General features: G+C 33.6%; 1 protein-coding gene across 1 annotated transcript; it reads left to right on the top strand.

Moving 5' to 3' along the window:
• The first annotated feature begins 3,506 nt into the window (after positions 1–3,506).
• LOC131049661 (putative receptor like protein 25) lies at positions 3,507–4,247 on the top strand. The gene has a single exon (XM_057983727.2). It carries the CDS (start codon positions 3,507–3,509, stop codon positions 4,245–4,247), a length of 741 nt encoding a protein of 246 aa, XP_057839710.2.
• The last annotated feature ends 10,628 nt before the right edge of the window (positions 4,248–14,875 follow it).

The raw sequence follows: 14,875 nt of genomic DNA, 5'->3' as shown, positions 1-14,875 counted from the left end.
TATAGTGACTTTTGTAATCTGCACACCTTCTGACGATGTATTTCTGGTATCATGCATCCAGGTGGGAGTTCCATGTAGACTTCTTCGGACAACTCTCCATGTAGAAAGCCGTTCTTCACATCAAACTGTTGTAATGGCCAATCCAAGTTCGCAGCTAGAGACAACAAGACACGTACTGTATTGATTTTAGCTACAGGTGCAAATGTCTCTGTATAATCGATCCCATAGGTTTGGGTGTACCCTTTTGCCACCAGTCTCGCCTTAAAGCGTTCAATTGTACCATCTGCTTTGTACTTCATAGTATAAACCCAACGACATCCAACTGGTTTCTTTCCTGGTGGACGATCAACAAGTTCCCAGGTTTTATTTTCCTGCAATGATTTCATCTCCTCATTCATAGCGGCTTTCCATCTTGGGTCAGCTAAGGCTTCCTGCACATTGTTAGGAATAGATACAGTAGATAACTGATTTACAAATGACTGATTTGATTTTGACAAAAGATGGTTAGACACATAATGACTCATGGGATATCTAACTTTACTAGAAAGTTCAGGTTCATATGTGGGTTTAGGGATACCTCTGGTGAGATGCTGTGGTAGCTATTTTCTAGATGGTTCAGGAACATCCTCAGTAAGCGATTGGTGTGGTGTATTGGCTGCCTGTGGGGTGAGGGACTCGGACGAAGGTGGAGCCACAACTTCTGTTTTTGGGTGTTCATCACTATTTTGATCCAAAGTTATATCATACACCTCCAATTCACCCACTTCTTGATTAATAGGTTCAGAGAATTCCACTTCTTTAGAGATGTCTAAGTTACCCACATCCTCAGAGATGTGAACATCAACATCTTCAGAGATGTGATCATCATAGTGTAGAGTCTGAATTTCCTTCTGGTACTCCCCCTGAAGTTCAGGCTCAGAGGAAAAATACATCGAGTCTTCATGAAAAACTACATCCCATGTAATAAACATTCATTGGGTTGGAGAATGATAGCATCGGTACCCCTTTTGATAAGCAGCATATCCTAGAAAGACACATCGCAGTGCTCGAGGAGATAACTTTTTGCACTGATGCTTATGGAGGTGTACAAATGCTACACAACCAAAGACGTGAGGAGATAAATTTGGGACAGCTGGAGCAACGACCGCCTCAGCGAGAACCTGGGATGGTGTCTGGAAATCAATAGTGCTGGAGGGTACCCAGTTAATCAAATATGCTGCAGAGGTAAGTGCTTCGCCCCAATAAGACAACGGCATATGGGCTTCTATCAACGAAGCACGGACAACCTCCAACAAGTGACGATTTTTTCTCTCAGCCACCCCGTTCTACTGAGGTGTATTGAAACAAGTAGTTTGATGTATAATTCCGTGTGCTTCCAGATACTGCTGAAGTTCAGAACTCAAATATTCACCTCCATTGTCACTACGGAGAACCTGAACTTGTGCATTGTACTGAGTATGAACCATGTTATAAAATTTTTGAAATAACAAGTTCACTTCACTTTTAGACTTCATTAAGCACACCCAAGTCATTCTGGTACAATCATCAATAAAAGTAACAAACCAACGTGATCCACCCAATGTAGTGACTTTGGACGGACCCCAAACATCAGAATGTATGACCATAAAAGGAACTAGACTTTTATTCAAAGTTAATGGAAAAGAAGCATGATGGCTTTTTGCAAGTTCACAAACTTCACACCGGAAGCTAGAAACAACAAATTTTGCAAATAAACTAGGAAATAATTTCTTCAGGTAACCAAAGGAAGCATGCCCCAGACGTCGATGCCATAACCAGATTTCAGATTTATGCTTCTCCCCCTCAGAGCTATCCACCATTAGAGCTTGATGCAGCTTGTCTAAACTCTTTGACACCAAGTCCAAGTAATACAACTTCCCTCGCCTAACACCACAACCAATCGTTTGCCTCGTTTGGATGTCCTTAAACACACAAAAATCAGGCCAGAAAATTACAACACAAAGTAAAGTAGCGGTGATTTGGGAAACTGACAACAAATTGTAATCCAAAGATGGAACAACTAAAACAGAATCTAGATTCAAAGTATCAGTGAGAGGTAAGGGTCCTTCTCCGATAACTGGGGCTGAAGAGCCATTGGCAATGGAAACAAATTTTTGTGAGGACGGTTTGAGAGATGAGACCTGTCTAGAATCAAACATCATATGATCCATAGCACCGGAATCAATTATCCATGCACTATTAGAAACAAGTGCAGACATATATAGAAACTTACCACCATTACCTGCCGCTGTTGCTAATGCTGAGATCTGTCCAGCAACATCATCCTCTGTCTTTGTTTCAACAAACGCAGCACTAGAGGTCTTTTTGGAATTCTTCTTCCGTGAATCATGGCTACGATCCCACCATTCTGGATACCCCACAAGTTCAAAGTAGTGACTTTTGGTATTACCAGTTTGATTGCAATGGGTGCATTTGTAGGTGGATTTATCGGCACCATTAGTGATCTTAGGCATGCTTTGAGAAGGTTGGTTTTGATTAGATCGGTTTTGGGTCACCATGGCTGAAGCTTCAGCCTTTTCTGGTTCTCCAATCATCGTTGTGCGTCGAACAGATTCACGGCGAACCAATGCATAACATGCTTCTAATTCAGGAATAGGATCCTTTCTCAAAATTTCACCGCGGACTTGTTTGAAGTCACCATCTAATCCAGCAAGAAAAATATGCACCCTTTGTCGCTGAACTGATTTTTGGTAAGATTCAACATCGTTCTCACTTTCCATGATCACCTTATCACGATGATCCAACTCACCAAAAATCTCGGTTAATTCTCCATAATACACAGAGAGTGTTCTGCCATTTTGTTTGGCAGAGAAAGCCCTCTGATTCAAGACAAATACCTCCAGTTCATCTGCTCCATCATAAAAAGCCTTAGAAAGGGCTTTCCAAATATCTCGAGCAGTGGGTAAGCGAATGGATCGCTTCATAATTTCTGGGGACATAGACATCAACAGCCATCTCTTGACCTTTTGATTGTCTGCATACCACTTCTCATATCTATCATCCTTCTCGGTAGGGGGCTGTGAATTACCACGAATGAAAGAGAGTTTCTCCTTCTCAGCAATATGCATCTCCATGATTTGAGACCACAAATCATAGTTTGTTTCATCGAGTACAATCCCTGCATTGAAGGATGAACCTTCGGATTGAACAATAATGGGAGCAGATTTGGGCTGAAATACTTCCGAATCTGAATCGCCCATGGTTCAATGAAGGGGAAACAAATGATTCAAATTTCGAAGCTCTGATACCAACTTAAAAACAGAAACTAAGAAGAATATTTTTCATTCTTGTTCATTACAATGAATCTGTACAGGTTCATATACATCTCTAGATCCTACAATCATGCTGTGTGCATTATGCATACAGCTACACTATCTACAGGATAGTAAAGTATCCGAAAACAGTTGAGGAAAAATCAGAAGACAGTTTAGGAAAGAATCAGAAAAATAGGAATATCGCAACATGCTATGGCTAATCAGACACAGAGTGACAAAATAGAGATGAGCTTGGGTGATATCGAAATTGCATATGGTGCTGGCCCCTATTTAGAAATAATGTTCGTGAATCAAGTAACACTTTGGATTAAAGGACGAGCAATTCCATACCCTAAGATTATCAGTGCCTTCAAATTCGTGGATCTTTCCTACAACAAGCTGTCAGGCAATATTCCCGAGGAAATGGGAGAGCTGAAGGGTTTAATTGCTCTCAACATTTCAAACAACAATCTGATAGGCAGCATTCCTAATTCCCTGGGAGGTATGGTTCAGCTGGAGTGTTTGGATCTTTCAGGAAACATGCTGTCAGGCAACATTCCAGCAGATCTTTCAAACCTCACATTCCTTTCTGCTTTGAATCTTTCATACAACAATCTTTCCGGGTTAATACCCCAAGGAAAGCAGTTTGCAACTTTTGAGGCTTCTTCTTATCTGGGGAACGCCAATCTTCACAGGCCTCCCTTGGAAAACAGAACTCTGAGATCTGGTTGGGGTGAAAGAGGTGGTCAAGTACAGTCGAATAGCACAGGAGTTACGGACAATGATGCAGATGCAGATGAAGATGACTTGGATCGATGGTGGGCAGTGGCAATGGGGTTATGTTTCGGGGTAGGATTTTCCACTGTGATTGCAATTTTGTGCTTTCACCTAAAATGGAGGTACACATGTTTTTTTCTGCTGGATAATTTTGTCCAGTACTTTTTTGAACATTGAATCTCTGAATGTCTTCGGTAGAGGATTCAGAGATCCTTCCTGACGAGTATGTCTTATGCTAATAATTATATGTTTGTTATTCATGATATTCAACTATAAATATTTATTTTTATAGGTTATAGTGGAGGTGTTCAAACCTAATCTCCAAGTGTAAGAGTGTTTATTTCTTTATTATCAAGATGTAAAGTTAGTTGATAATATAAGGGCATATGGTGGGAGGCCATACGGTGGGAGGCCATATGGTGGGGGAAATATTTATTATAATTTGTTTATTTTTAATATCAAATTTAAAAGTATAAAATATTCATAGATATTAATAAAAAAATTTATTGTAATAAATTAGAAGTAAAAATTTTAACAATGATCTGAATTTATGAATATCGACATTTTATTTGCCAAACAATATACACATAATAATCAAATTTGAAAACCATTCTTCTCATCTCTTGTTGGCATAGTGCAACATTAAAGGCATCATCTTATAACTATGTCATTTAAATTTTCTATAGCCCCAAAATTTGATGAAGAATTTTGCCATTACAATTTTATTTTAGGGAAAGCAAAGCTAGTAATGGGTTGTTGAACTGTCCACCAAACAAAATCCTACAAGGATATAAAATTAAAAAAATGTGCCTTGAAATTATGCCTCCACTTGATTGTTACTATTGATATTTTTAATCAAGCTCGTCTACTAATTCACAAGCACCCAAATGAAGATCACAATAATTGAACTTTCTTAAACCACCTAAATTACATGTTGAACTGATATCAAACTTAAATTAGACAATCATTGCAGTAACTTGCTGCATCTTTGATAGTATTTCTATTTTTTTTTAAGACATAGTGTTTGTCCAAATATTTATTTTTGAAACAAAAAGCAACATTAGATTTCCAATGAGTTTTTGTTACACAATTGATAGATTTCTATTTTTATTTTTAAAACAAAAAACAATGACTTCATAAAATGAAATAAAATTTCTATTTTTTTATTGCTTTTAGCAAATTAATAACAAAAATAACATATATTTTGTTTAGTTTTACTTTTTATTATTTAAAAAAAATTATCTTCATAGAAATACTATTTCCTTGTTTTTAAAATAAAAAACATTGCTTTTATAAAATTAATAAAAAAGTATACTTTGTTTTGTTTTTCTTTTAATATTTTTTCTTATTGATAGAGGTTTTATCATCCATTTTACACCTCTTGGTGTAATTATGAAATAAAAAATATTATTTTTTGTAGTTATTACAAGTATAATTGTATTTTTATAGGGATTCAAATGATGTTAGTTTTTCTGTTTAAAGTATGATAATGTATTTCTTATTTAAATATAAGTTGAAAAAAATTATACTATTATTGTTTAATGACGTAATAATTTTATAATAAAATAAGTTCACTTTTTAACCTCGATCTATTGAATAGACTAGAATACTGAGAGAGCGAGGGAGGGGTGAATCAGTATTCCCACAATTTAAACCCATCAATAACCTAAAACTTCACTTGATCTTAGATATCCTTAACAAGAAATAAAAAATGCAATAGAATTAAAATGTAGAACAATAACAACCATAAGAGAGACACCAAATTTTTATACGTGGAAAACCAAAATGGTAAAAACCACAGAGAAGGTTAACTCTCAAGCTAATTTAACTAGCTATATGAGAATACAAATTAAGGCTCACTATTGGAGGTCTCATTGCACAGAAAGCTCATTGCATGAAGGGCTTATTGGCCAGATTACAATATCTCACTATCAAAAAGTCTCACTGCTAAAGAGTAAAGAAATGAACTAAGAAAATTGCATCTACATATGCATGGGATAAATTCTTGTTAAGCTCAAATAATACACTAACAAGTTTCAGAAGATCTGGTTAAGAAAATTTGCAATACACTTGGCTATTTACCTACTCCAAACTCACTGTACCAAATATGTCCTTCTCCTTTATCTATCTCCTTGACCTTCATTACTCCTCACTTACTTCATCGCAATTTATCCATCTCATCTCATACCTCATTTCACACTTTTATCATCTCTATATCTCATATCAAAATGTGATCACATAAATATGTGTGTGTGTGAGTGTTTTTCTATCAATAGGAATACATTAAGCCAATCTTAAGATATTTTCCAAATTGATTATTTAGCAGTGAAATCACACGCTACAATCACCAAAGCAAAACAACATAGTCTTTCAAGGTCTGCCTTACTTGAAAAGAGAATATCCTTGATTTTCCAAAATAGCACACTATCAAAGTACAAGGATAACTATCCAACTCACAATTATGAGGTAAGATACATGAACCATGAACCATCAAAATTTTATTAGAAAAAATCAAGAAACCAGAGATTGAAAAGTTGCTCAACACTTCATGACCAAAAACACTTCTGGGGAACATCATCCGAAGCATGACTTTCAAAGGACAAAAATACGAATATAGAAATCTTAGATGATGAACATAAACATATCAAAATTGTACTACCATATATGCTTCAAGACACAAAAGATGGAGGAAAGCATCTCAAAAATAACTCAACTGCATATTGTCAGACTACAAGGACAATTGGAGCATGAATTCAATTTCCATAATTAACACCAAATTCCACATATCAAGATAAAAATATCCAAATATTGATAAAACATTTTCAAAGCAATCAGTACCAAATAGAATCAGTAAATTGCATCATACATCACATACATACCTATCTTCCATTATTTTGCAACATGTCTAGACCAATCAAGATCACTAGGTTTAACATCAATGACAACCAAAACACTTCTAACAATCTCCCCCTTTGTCATTGATAGAAAAACACTTAAACAAAAAATCATTATAACTCCCCCTTAGAAGATGCTTCAAAATTTCAAAATTCTCCTTAATGCTCAATATTCTCCCCCTTTGACATCAAGGACAAAGGGTGAAAAAAGGTTACCAAAAAATTGTACTCCCCCAAAAAAATATATATGAATGCTTCACTTACATTTTTGAAAAATTCTCTTATACTACTCTTTCAATTTTGGAAGGAAAGTATTTCAAGAGTCCATTGCCTGGTAGAGATTCAAAATCAAGTTGTCATTCTTAACTATTATATCAGCTGCTTCAAATAAGGAACTGGGAATAGTTGGGATCTGCTCACATTTCTCAGGTTCAATAAGTAGATCTAAAATATGTTCTAACCTAGCCTCAACAACTTCTTTTACCTTCAATAAAACTTGCATCACATCTTTTAACATCTAATAAAATATAGGTTCTGTCTACAAAGAATTGATCTTCTTTCTTTGTTCACAATTTTTGTCACTGAAAAATGATCTGCCTATGAAATTCAATTCAAACTCAATACAGTCAATCTTAGCTTTGAATTATTCAGTAGTGAGAAGCCACTAAAGACAATATTTATACACTTTGTCCGCCTCTACAACACAGTCTCTCATATTCTTAATGTCTTCTATTAATCTCCTTTGAGCATATACACACTTTTTTTCCATATCATCCTAGTCTTCATATTTTGAAATAGATGCCTTAGGAGGATACTTCAAGCGATCGTTAACATGTTCACATAGAACATTCAACAAGATGTCTATGATATTAGTCAAGGAAATACTATTCTAGACTAGGTGCTCAACTAGAACTTTTTTTATATGATCATGATCATAAGAAGGTCATTTAAGCCTTAGATCTCCAATCTTCTTCATCCCATGAACTTTCTCAAGCATTATAAAGATATTCACAACATTGTATGGGTAATCCTCTTCTTTACTTTCTTTACTTCAACCAATTTTCCCTTATCATTTGTGGGCGGTACCAGATCATCCAAAGAAATAAACTCTTTCTCTTATTCACTTTTCTTCATCTTCTTCATTGATTCCAAAGATGAAACAATAAATCTTATTTTTGAACTTTGACTGACAGGGGAGGGACTCTCCTCAAGAGCACTAATAAAGCTAGGAACCAAACTAGAGCACAACTTCTTCTGAAGGTATATAAAGCAATTTTTACATGCAAGATATTTGTCATCCAAGCAGACTAGATATCTGTAAATTTTCTTACCAACAGAAATGTTCGATTTCCATATTATATTTTTCCCTCAAAGGTAAATACTTTGTGAAGTACAAAATTAAGCACACAATCAAAGAGCCAAATCAAAATGAACAACCCTGATCTTTTGTCATGTTAATGTTTTTAATTAATTTGACAGTTCACACAAGTCAAAGTTCTTCCCTTCTTTCACTATTTGAAGAGAAATGTACACAACAACTACCAAAGTAGATCCTTCCCTATTTCTAGAATAAATTTTGTAAGAGATTCCATGTGCAATAGACATTACAATCGAGTTGATGATAGTATCCATGATTAATGCCCATTGATCACCCGTAATGTCAGTTAGGGTTTCTACCTCTTTTTTCATGATTGATCTCTTCACTGGAATAGGTCCATTATTGCACAAACTAGAAGCTGCAAGTATTTCTTCCTTTGAAATTCGATACGATTTATCTAACACCATGTGATCATTCTCAATATAGATCAAAAGTAATCTAATCATGTCCTCATCTTCGAACCACAAAAATTCACTCCAAACATATAAACCCTTATGCCCTAATTCTCTAATTTCTTGCAAATTTTAACCCAACAAAGAACTACACAATTTTATGATTTTCTCATGATTATATTCCTCTAATTGCACATTTCTAATTTTTCAAACAATCTTATTACTAGATTCTCATATGACTTCCATTTTAAGAAGAAAAAAAAAGGATATTGAAATGTACCTTTTATGCAAAAATTTTACTCTAAAACTTCATCTTCTCTCCAACTTCTCTTCTCTTCAAACACTTCCACACATGATGCAAACATTTCCAAAAGATTAGACATTTAACTTGTTTGATGTGCCTACGATTTTGCCACAAAAATGTCTTATTATAGTGACATCAACCAAACTTTATACTTCCGCTTACACAATCCACCAAAACAAATATTGAGAACAATAACAAGAGTTGTGTCACATGCATCACTTACATTAAAAAGGGGGGAAATGGTTTTTTATATTTGAAGCCTCCCCTAAGCTAGAGCTACTAGATCAATTTCAGGAGTAAGTGGCACCAACACCGGACTCAAGTGCGATAGACTCGGATGCTTCTTTCTTTCTCCATACCATAGAATTATTCTTCATAAGTCCATTTCATTTCATTAGAGAATTCACATTCTTTCATTTGTTAGCCAAATGTCCATAGTTGATGCAATTGTAACACTTTATATTCCTTTATCCTAAATTCATTGAATTGATTCTAGATCTGCACTAATTAGCTTTATGACCAAAGTTATAGCATATGTGACAAATATCCTTGAAAGAGATTATTTATAAGTGATCTATTCATTACATTACCAAAAGGTCTATAGCTTCTATTCATGAATTTATTACTGAAGTTATTTGCCTTGTGTCCAAACCTTCTACATTTAAAGCAGTGAACATTCTAATTCATATTGCACTTGCACATTTACCATACAAACTTCAACCTTTCTTATATGTGTGATATTTTTGCATGGTTAATAGTTTATCCAATAATGTACTACTTTCACTAACTTTCACTTCAAACTTCAACTTCAATAACTCTTGTTCCAATTTTCCACATGCTTCTAATTTCTAATTGGTTGTATCTTCAAGGGTTGTCTTCAATTCTTCATCCACCCCATCTATATCCATTGTATCCATCTATTCAAATCAACATCTCCCTCAAGCAGTTAAGCTAGCAACTAGGGACCGGTTGATACCAATTGTTGAATATATCAAAATACTAAGAAGGGGGCCGAATCATTATTCTCAAAATTTAAACCTATTGATTATCTGAAACTTAACTTGATCTTTAATATCGTTAATAAGAAATAAAAAATGCAATAGAAGTAAAATGCACAATGAAAACACCCATAAGAGAGACACCAATTTTTTATTCATGGAAAATCCAAATGGGAAAAACCGCGAGGAGGGTTAACTCTCAAGATATTATAACTTGTTATATAAGAATAAAAAAGGAGGCTCACTACCAGAGGGCTCACTATCTGAAGGGCTCACTGCACAAGTTAAAATGGCTCACTATCAGAAAGGCTCACTGCCAAAGAGTAAATAAATGAATTGAGAAAATTGCATCTACATATGCATGTGATCAGTTCATATTAATCTCAGACAATAGACTACCAGATTGTAGAAGACCTAGTTAAGAAACTCTGCAACACACTTTTCTATCTTCCTTCTCCAAACTCAGTGTACAAAATTTATCCTTCTCATTTATTTATCTCCTCATTTCATTACTCTTCACTTACTTCATTGCAATTTATCCATCTCATCTCATAACTCATATCACACTCTTACCATCTCTATATCTCATATCATAGTGTGATCATATATGTGTGTGTGTGTGTGTCTGTGTCAATAGGAATACATTAAGCCATCCTTAAGACATTTTCCCAAATGATAATTCAATGGTCAAATCACATGCTACAATCATCATAAAAACAACATTGTCTTTCAAGGTTACCCTGACCTAGAAAGAGCATATCCTTAAATTTCCAAAATAACATGCTACTAGAACACAAGGATTACTATCCAAGTTAGAATTGCATGGTAAAATACATGAACCATGAACCATCAATAGTTGATCAAAAAACATTGAGAAATTAGAGCAAACCAGAGCATGAAGAGTTGCTCAACATTGCATGACCAAAACCACTTTTGGAGAAAAGAATTCATAGCATTACTTTTGAAGAACCAAAACATGAATACAAAAATCTCAGATGATGACAATAAACATATCAAAATTGTACTACCATATCTACTTCAAGACACAAAGATTGAGGATAACATCTCATAAATAACTCAACTACACACTGTTAGACTACAAGGGTGATCAAAGCACAAATCCTATTTCCACAACCAACACCAAATTCAACATGTCAAGATAAACATATGTGCATACTGATAACACATATTTCTGGAGCAATTAGTACCAATTGGAATCAACAAACTCCATCATACATCACATGCATATCTATCTTCCACTATTCTATAAAATGTCCGGACCAATCTGGATCAGCAGGTTTGACTTCAATGACAACAAAAACATATACTTTTAACATAGTCACTCTAGTATGTTACCCTCAACCTCTCATGGCGTAGTCTCAACTAAATCTCTATGAAAGTAAATTGCAAGGTATTATCCATCCTGATGCCAGTTTTACAATACTTCGAGTATTTGAAATGGGAAAGAAAAAAATTAGGGGAGCATCCTAGTTTCGATCACAAAACTAGCAAAGTTGAGAATTCTTAACTTGGCCTTTAATAAGTTGCAAGACACTTTTTCTGCTGGACATGCTTAACCTCATGAATCTTCAGATTCTAGATGTATCTCATAATAATACATTAGGACTTATTCTTGAGAGTTTGAGGAAGTTGAATTCTATGGTGAATTGCACAAAAAGCGACCAAACAAAGATGAGCATTGGTATGGAATTTATGACTAGTGCTAGCCGAATTCACACAATAGTGTTTGTGAATCAAGTAACAAAAGTTGGGATTAAAGGAAAAGCAATTCCATACCCTAATCTTATCAATTCCTTCAAGCTCATTGACTATTCCCACAACAAGTAGTTAGGCAATACTCTTAAGCAAATGGGAGACCTGAAGGGTTTAATTTTCTCTCAACTTAAGACCATAAAAATGTACAATATAATATAAGAATAATTAAAAGAAAGATATGAATAACTTGCTCTTTGTTTAACTCAAGCTTATTCATAATAATTTTTTGTGATTACTATAATTTCAATTAAAGAAATTTAATGTTATTTTTATGTTTAAATGTGATAATATGTTTCTTATTTATTTATAATGTAAAAAAATAATTATTTTATTATTATTTTATTAGATAATAATTTTATAATAAAATATGTTGACATTATCAATATATGTGCTATTAGTTATGTGAATTTTAGTTGTTCTATTAAAATTAGTTATGTTATTCTTATTCAATGATTAATGTTTCTTTCTAAAGTGAAAATATTGATTTAATCATTTAATAATTATTTTATGTTTGAATTCATTTTTTCTTTCTTCTTTGTATTGATTTACTATGATAATTTGTTTATGTATATTTTTTTAATTCTTATTTATTTCTAATTTTATAAAAGATAATTATTTCTTTAATTATTATAATATTTATTTTAATTTTTCAAAAACATTACACCTATGTTATGATATGGTTCGCTAAGACATTTAAAATAGAAAAAAAAAGTGAACCATACAACTGAGATTTAACATATCATCACATTAAATTACATAACAAATAAATCCAAATATTCTTCTAAAAATTTCATCCACATAAATCAATTTTAAAATGAACATTTTTCATTCTAAAACTAATCATTTATTGAATAATAACAATTTGTGAAAAGTATATTAAATAGTGTTTACAAAACATTTATAAACATAGCCAAGAAAGATGTTAAACTATTTTTAAATACTAGCTCCTTTCGAGCACCAAACTAGAAACAAGAATTGGAAGACCAAGGGTAACAACTTAGAGATCCACTTTTAAACAATGTGACAAATACAACTAATGGAAAACCAAGAGTCACAACTTAGAATTCTGCAAAGATGTCCCTCTTGGGAGTTGAACTTGGGTGTCTCCACATTGAGAACTCAATGCTTTAACCAACTAAGTTCAATCCCTTGGACATGTTAAACTATTTTTGAAAATTTAAATATATTTTTATATATTTCATATAAGAGAAGCTAAATTCTTGATCAAGAATATCATTACCTTATTCAAATAATTTCTTTGAATATACAATAAAATTTCTAATAGTTAGAAACATGATAGACTATTATATTAAATTAAATATGTAAATACAAGGAAAATATTTTATCCAAGAGGACCAAAAAAATTTAAAATTTTAGCATTCTTCCTAATACGTAATGCTTAATTTTTTGGTGGAGTCCCCATTTTTCCATATTATGATTCCTACTAGGTATACCGTCTAGAAGGCTAGATGGTGAATTTTAGGTGACAAGAGAGCAATATTAATATTGTAAGTGACTAGAGAGAATATGATATAGAATTGGATTTTTATGCACTAACGTATAAAGACCAAGGTGACAATATATCTGTTATATTAGACTAACACAACAAATAAGAGGTTTCCCCAACACCTACAAGGCCAACAAACTATGGTGCAATTGAAAGGTACAGTTACAAAACTGTCGAAACCGTTAACAGCACATTATTTTCCTTCTATATCTGTATCTATAGAACAATCAATAAAGATATTGATAAAACGTTATTCCTCCCCATCATTTGGTATCAGATCAGCGATGAAACTTTTTGCTTGTGCATCTACAAAAGTGCCTAAATGGTAAAGTTTGTATGATGGCATGAGATGAAATTAGAGCCTTTGATAGGATCATGATAGACCTTCACTGTAGATATTACAATGGCATAACATGAATGTATTTGGGAAGACTCTTGGCGTAGAAGAATTGGAGACAAAGCTTTTTGATCTCAAAGGCATAGCTTCTGATAACAAGTGCACAGCAATAATGGATTCTAGTCATGATGGAGAGCTCAATTAGGTTTATTGTTGCGTGAAACATTTTGACTCTTTCACAGAAAATCACTGTTGTGTGGAGAAGAAGGCCACGATAAACAAAGAGTAATTTTTAATTTGCAAGTTTTATTGAATTTATTGTCTTCAATTTTATCCTATCAATCTGTTCTATAAATCTGTCTTTATCGAATTTATGGGGATATTGTGCTGCTAACTTATTACATAAGCAATTATAAATGGCATTTTATTTGTTTCTTAGTCTGTATTTTTCCAGCAAACAACAATGATTATGATATCTTAAGTTTGATTATTAAACAGGGAGGAGAATCAATGTTTGGATGTTTGATATTTGACTGGTATAGTATTTGGTTAAGGCATGATTGGTGTATTATTTGGCATTTTGGTTACACTGTTGAGATTCACTCACCAGGACGTCTTTCATTGCAATTGACTAGTCTTTGCCTTTCGCCATTAATATATATGGAATGACTTCATACATATATACATTAAAATCCAACGACAAAAATGCCTCAGGAGATTATATGGATCTTCACAGGAAGTACAATAGACACTGGTTGGATCATTTTGAAAGAAGTGTAAGGAGGAGACCTATGAAGTGCACAAGTTGTATGTTCTTTCTCGAAAGGCTCTTGATATTAAGGGTAAGATGCTTGCTAAGAAGCGTTATACAAATAAATCTTTAATAAATCAAACAATTGATACGCAAAAGACCACCAGATGCGAAATCTGTGATAAGATTCAGGAAGAAGCAATGTTTTCTCATTCGTTGGACCGTGATGTAACAACTCATGTCAAGGTGATGATCAACACAATCAAGTAAGGGATGATCATTCATTTTTTTTAATTAAGTATCATAGAACAATTACAAACTTATTACAAATACGAGTTCCTTTCAAGCAAGCTTATTACAAATACTAGCTCCTTTCGAGTACAAATACAAGCTCCTTTCGAGCACCAAACTAGAAACAACAATTGGAAGACCAAGGGTCACAACTTAGAAATCCACTTTAAACAATGT

This window comes from Cryptomeria japonica, chromosome 8, assembly GCF_030272615.1.
Source record: "Cryptomeria japonica chromosome 8, Sugi_1.0, whole genome shotgun sequence".
Classification (NCBI taxonomy): domain Eukaryota; kingdom Viridiplantae; phylum Streptophyta; class Pinopsida; order Cupressales; family Cupressaceae; genus Cryptomeria; species Cryptomeria japonica.
Note: the sequence above shows the minus strand (reverse complement) of the source record. Positions and strands in the feature narration are given on the sequence as shown.

Bases quoted from the DNA above. Each gene is read 5' to 3' on its own strand.
- LOC131049661 (XM_057983727.2), top strand. From the start codon at position 3,507: ATGGCTAATCAGACACAGAGTGACAAAATAGAGATGAGCTTGGGTGAT.